The sequence below is a fragment of the Heterodontus francisci genome, chromosome 6, assembly GCF_036365525.1.
Source record: "Heterodontus francisci isolate sHetFra1 chromosome 6, sHetFra1.hap1, whole genome shotgun sequence".
Taxonomy (NCBI): domain Eukaryota; kingdom Metazoa; phylum Chordata; class Chondrichthyes; order Heterodontiformes; family Heterodontidae; genus Heterodontus; species Heterodontus francisci.
The window spans coordinates 41,258,738-41,264,737 of record NC_090376.1 but is presented as its reverse complement, the minus strand read 5'-3'; the positions used below and the strand labels follow the sequence as shown (position 1 = coordinate 41,264,737).

The window sequence follows — 6,000 nt, the reverse complement described above, 5'->3', positions numbered from 1 at the left end:
CACCGTGTCACCAAATTCTATGATTGATATTTATATCACATTAATATAGGAGTGTAATGCTATGGTGACCAATCGAACTCGAGCTGAACTTTCCCAGGCCTGTGAGGGCAGGCTTGAAAGTGGGGGAGTCAGGAAAATAGAGGGAGCCACATCAGGATGGCTCCCCAACACATTCCTGCTGCTGGGGAACTTTCATAGGAATGGGTTGTGGATTGGATAGATTGCCTACTCCACGCGAAGCCAATTACACTGGTTAAGGCCTCAATTAGGGCGTTATTGTGGCCCCGCCGGCATTTTGCTGCTGATGGAGCAACCACCCCGCTGCATGGACACCGTTAACTCAATGGAGACGGCCTCGACACATTAGAGGAGGCTATCGGATCCAGAGGCTCCATGCTCCATTATCAGTGCCACAAACATGAAAGACCACAATCTGGGCTGAGCCTGATGCAGCGGTGGGGTTTCCCCTCCAGCCCAACAGATCTGCCACCCGAGATCTCAAGATATTTCTTCAGTGCTGTGCAGGCCAGCGAGGGCACTTCCATGTTGAGGTGCCTTCTCGATCCCTGACCTGCTTCAGTAGCTCCTACTTCTACTGGTGGGACCGCCAATGCTCCAGAGCTGCCAGCCCTTGGATTGCTCCCTGCCATTCCTAATAGGATGGTGAATGTGGAGGCAGCCAATTAGGAGGCTGCCTTCCCGTAGATTGCTGAGCTGGTCTTGCAGCCAGTAAGTGCAAGCTCAGGACCGCCATTTGGCCTGTGGGAAAATCCAGCCCAATTAAAACAAATAAATTAGTTCAGTTTTTAAAGAGAATCATCTGGAAATTCCACAGGAGATCTTATGATCTCCTGCTGTAACTTTCGCAGAAATTGCAGAGAAAGTACATAAATCTTAGGGACTTTTGGGTTAGAGATTGGGGAACCAATACAGAAATTCTACTTCATTTTGTAGAACTGATTTCCTAAATTTCTCATGCAATTTAGCAGGAGCGGTAAATCATTAAAATAAGTTAGAATCGTCTTGTCAAAAACAATGGTTTTTGATGTTGAAAACTTTATTTGAGTAGAAAGTCCTATACAGCTTGCTCTGTTCAACAGTTACTCAGTTATAATTATTTCAGTCCCATTGTCATGTTACTACTGCACAAAAACAGAAAAAGAGAACAACTACAAATACATATATATGCCCAACTACTGTTGAAACATGCACCAGTTAGAGCTTCATGCTGTTTGATGGAGCATAGCTTACAAAATAGTCTGATGCATCATGCTCTGTAGGTGACTAACAAATTTACAATTCCACAGGAATTTAACACTACCATTGTTCTTAAGCATTATACTAACACATTGTACATATTAAACAGCTGAACTCTTCACCATTTAGGTACCAAAGAAATGCATTGCAAAAGTTCTTTATGAATAGCCTGGGCATTTAGAAACATTAAAAGAAAAATGTAGAAAGTGGTAAGGGGAAAAATATTCCTTTTAAATCTCCACAGATCAATCCATATCCATGTTGGTTGAGCAGTTATCTCCTGGGTGGCAGTCGCCATTTTGGGAAGGAATTTCTGTATCCTTGGCAAGGTTCTCATTCTCCATTGGCTCTCCTCCTCCTCCACTTTTAGAATTAGTTTTACTGTTCATTGATTGGTTTTCTTCTTTAGGAATGTCTACTTTTGGTTTAGGTTTAGTTACTATCGGATTGCAGATATTGTCTAACTCCTATGAAGGAAAGTTGAGAAAATTACCAACTTGTTAATCAAGAGCAAGAATTTTTGACCTTATGTTCTTTGACTTCAAGTTCAAAATCACTGCACAACTCCTACAAAAGTATTTCATCAGGTTCCCAGCAATTTGGTCATTGTTGAGATTTGGATGTTAACATTAAGCATTTCAAACATGCATCACCATGGCAGTTGAATATTGTTGGGACATACCAACCTTTAGTTGAGGTAGAAAAAGATCACCTGCTTTGTTCAGGTAGGAATAAAAGATCCCATGACACTATGCTACATGGATTGAGAATTGGTTTAGCAAAGTAGAACTTAATGGCATATCAAAAATACCCTGATTATGAAAAACTAACATTTTAGGACAATAAAAACAAGAAATGCTGGAAATACTCAGCAGGTCGAGCAGCATCTGTGGAGAGAGAAGCAGAGTTAACGTTTCAGGTCAGTGACCCTTCTTCAGAATGGTTCTGAAGAAGGGTCACTGACCTGAAACGTTAACTCTGCTTCTCTCTCCACAGATGCTGCCAGACCTGCTGAGTATTTCCAGCATTTCTTGTTTTTATTTCAGATTTCCAGCATCCGCAGTATTTTGCTTCTATAACATTTTAGGATGTTTGCTGTTGACAACAGTTGTGAATGATATAGAGCATGAGATGACCTTAAGCTAGTGACAGATAACAGAAAGAAGACTGATTATCTTCAAAAATAATTGAGTCAGTTGTGTGGAGTAGCTGAGATATGGCAGATAAATTTTAATATGGATAAAATGCAGAGTAAATCTAGCGAGACAACGTTAAGCATCTGAGCTTGAATGAATAGCCACTGAAAAGAAAAAAGGATTTGGGAGTGATCATTGAACATACCCTGTAAGAGTTTGGTCATTGTGAAGCAGTTATTAAGGTTAATCAGGTATTGGAAGGCATCTGCTGAACTTTTAACTTACATTATCATGCAGATCAATGATGAAGCCAATTCTTAAAAATGGAATGATGTTTTGATTGCTATCTCAAAAAGGGATAGTGCATTAGACAGGGTACAGAGAAAAAGAAGTTACCAGGATGATTTCAGATCCAGAGAAAGAAATTCTGAAAATCTGCAAGGCAGCCTATCTCAGCACAAGAATCGTATGTGTCTGGCACTGATCCAATTTCATTCAAAGTTTACAGTTTTGTAATTCTCATTCTAATTACATGGTCATAGAAAGGTACACTATGTTACAATATATCAATCCATTACAAAAGAAATACAACCTTTTGTTTATCTTTAATCTCAGCCACATGAACTATTGGGTCTTGATCAAAATTCAGTTTGGCTTGTGTGTCCATTGCATTAGTCATCCATTCCATTGTTTCATTCACTGACTTCTCCACTTTCTCAATTTCAGCAACTTCTGTATGATTATACTTTTCAGCCTGTAAAATAAATGAACATTAATTTTCCTATCTGCATCATGCACTAGAATGCGTTTTACTTGTGAATTTTTGCTTACGTTATTCCTGGATTCTCCTGCTAGTTTTGTGTAATGTTGCAGTCTTTGTCTAAGCTCATCAAAGGCTTTTGGTCGTTTCTCATGTTCCAGATATCGTTCTTGAATTGGGGTACCTAATTTCTTCAGAATTTAAAAATATGTTGAGTAATAGTGAATTGTAAACAAAAAAAACATTAAAAAAAATTCTACCATCCAAGATTACTTCTGACGTAATTTCAGAAGTATGCAAAAATGGCAGCGGCCCTGCTCATGCTAACCATCCTGAATTGTCTTCTGGAGCAAGAGCCTCCATTTGTTGCTTACAAGTATCTCCCAGTTTGAGCACCTCAGCTTGTTCCACCTCTTTCAGCTCTTTAATCCTGGTTGTCTAACTGACCCCTACTCCCAAATCACACCCTGAGTTTTTCCCCCTTGAGATATTCCCTCTCCTTTCTGGTGCATAACAGGTGCATTAACCTATTATGGTTAATACTTTGACTAGGTGTTCTGAATTTTCCCATATGACAGGCAATAAGATCTTCAGGCGCTGCCAAAATGTGCTGCAACCTGAATGCCCAACTCTAATGGCTGAGTAGCAATTAGTTTATAAAGTCTATGATATACTGAATGCTGGTTTCACGCAGAGCCTTTTAACAAAAAAGATAGTTGGCATCTTACAAGAAATCGGGAGACAAAAATCAGTGCCATCTTACAATAAAAGTTGTCTTCAAATGTTTTCAAACATAGGATACGGTTGAGAGTTGAAATTCAACCATGAGAAGTTATAAATAGAATTCAATAAAATTTGGTCAATTGTCGGCTGGGACCAGAAAGTGACTGTGAAAGATGCCAAGTGTTTTCACTAATGCTGTTCAGGAAGGGAACCTACCACCTCTACCTAGTTTGGCTTGCACGCAACTTCAGTCCCACACTATATGGTTGACACTGAATGCCCTCAGGAAAACTAAAGATTTCACAGTAACTGGTATTAACCAAGATAGAGGAGGATATCCTGAATCACCCAGTACCCAACCATCCAGTCAGTCAGTCATCTTTGAACACCAGATTGTCACAGAAGGTTAGTAACAACAACTCCTATACACCTGTCATTAACTTGGGAGGATGACGAGGTTGACATCATAAACTATTTAACTCAGTGATACCTTTTTTTTTACTTTGAGGAACTACTTGACATGCAGTCTGAATGCATGCATGGAACTAATCAAAGATGCCCTACATAGTTTGGAAACTGGTAGAATCAAAGAAGCCTTAATCTGTATTTTTGCTGATCGGGTTTGGTAGCAAAGTGCGCATAATAGGAGACTCAGTAGAGCCCTGGTGACATTGTACAGCAATGAGTCCACCAATGACCAGCTAACGCCTGTTAAGTTGTGATTCTGCCATTCCAGAATTCCTTAGATTTTAGAATGGTCCCCACAGATTGGAAGGTACCAAACATAAACCCACTAGTCAAGAAAGGAGGGAGAGAGAGAAAACAGGGAACTACAGGCAAGTTAGCCTGACAATAGTAGTCGGGAAAAAGCTGGAAGTTATTATTAAGGACATGGTATCAGGGTACTTATAAAATCATAATATGTTTGGGCAGATTCAACAAGAATTTATGAAAAAGCAATTATGCGTTAAATCTGTTAGTTTTTGGAGGTTTTAACTAACAGGGTAGATAAAGGGGAACTGGTGAATATAGTCTATTTAGATTTTAAAAAAATATTCATTAAGGTGCACAAGAGGTTATTACACAAAATTATGGCTCATGGGATTGAGGCTTCTATGAGCATGGATAGAGGATTGCTTAACAGACAAAGAACAGTAAGAATAAAGGGGTCACCTATAAGTTGGCAGGGTGTAACTTGTGGCATACAGCAAGTATTAGTACTTGGCCTTGGATATTTACAATCTAGATCAGTGACTTAGATTAGGGGACTGGAGTGTAACGTATCCAAGTTTGCTGACAATACAGAACTAGGTGGGAAAGTAAGCTGACAGGAGACAAAAAGGTTGAAAGTGATACAGACAGGTTAAGTGAGGAGGCAAGAATGTGGCAAATGGAATATAATGTGGGGAAATGTGAACTTATCCACTTGGGTAGGAAAAATACTAAAGCAGAGTTTTTTCTTAAAATAGGTAGGAGACAGGGAAATACTGGTATTCAGAGGGACCCAAGTGTCCTTGTACACGAATCACAAAGTTAGCACGCAGCTCCAGCAAGCAAATGGTATGTTATAACCCAATCCCTTTGTAATAAATAATTTTCGGGCACAGTGGTTGTGATTCGTGACCTGCCTGCACCAGTTCTGTTGGAGGTGGGTGATAATTGTGTATTAACTGAGTGTTCAATTGTATTCAGGTGGTGTGCAGTAACTGGGGATTCACCTGTGCAATTATAGGAGCAGGCTGAAACTGTGGTTGTTGATTTGGAGTGCACAGTATATATGTGTGACTCTGTAAATAAAAGATTGCAAGTGTATAAAAGATTAGACTTCAGTTCTATCGGCACAGTGGCGCAGTGGTTAGCACCGCAGCCTCACAGCTCCAGGGACCTGGGTTCGATTCCGGGTACTGCCTGTGTGGAGTTTGCAAGTTCTCCCTGTGTCTGCGTGGGTTTTCTCCGGGTGCTCCGGTTTCCTCCCACAAGCCAAAAGACTTGCAGGTTGATAGGTAAATTGGCCATTATAACTTGTCACTAGTATAGGTAGGTGGTAGGGAAATATAGGGACAGGTGGGGATGTTTGGTAGGAATATGGGATTAGTGTAGGATTAGTATAAATGGGTGGTTGAT

The 6,000-nt window shown here is 40.1% G+C and overlaps 1 protein-coding gene across 1 annotated transcript in view; it reads right to left on the bottom strand.

The window, feature by feature from the left end:
* Positions 1-1,052: 1,052 nt before the first annotated feature.
* Positions 1,053-6,000, bottom strand: part of LOC137371259 (heat shock protein 105 kDa-like) — a 133,422-nt gene continuing 128,474 nt past the window's right edge. The window contains exons 16-18 of the mRNA XM_068033519.1: positions 3,225-3,344; positions 2,986-3,147; positions 1,053-1,724 (exon numbers count right to left, since the gene is read on the bottom strand). Of these exons, the coding sequence (XP_067889620.1) occupies positions 1,503-1,724; positions 2,986-3,147; positions 3,225-3,344 (504 nt within the window). The 3' untranslated portion in view covers positions 1,053-1,502. The remainder of the gene's footprint in view (positions 1,725-2,985; positions 3,148-3,224; positions 3,345-6,000) is intronic.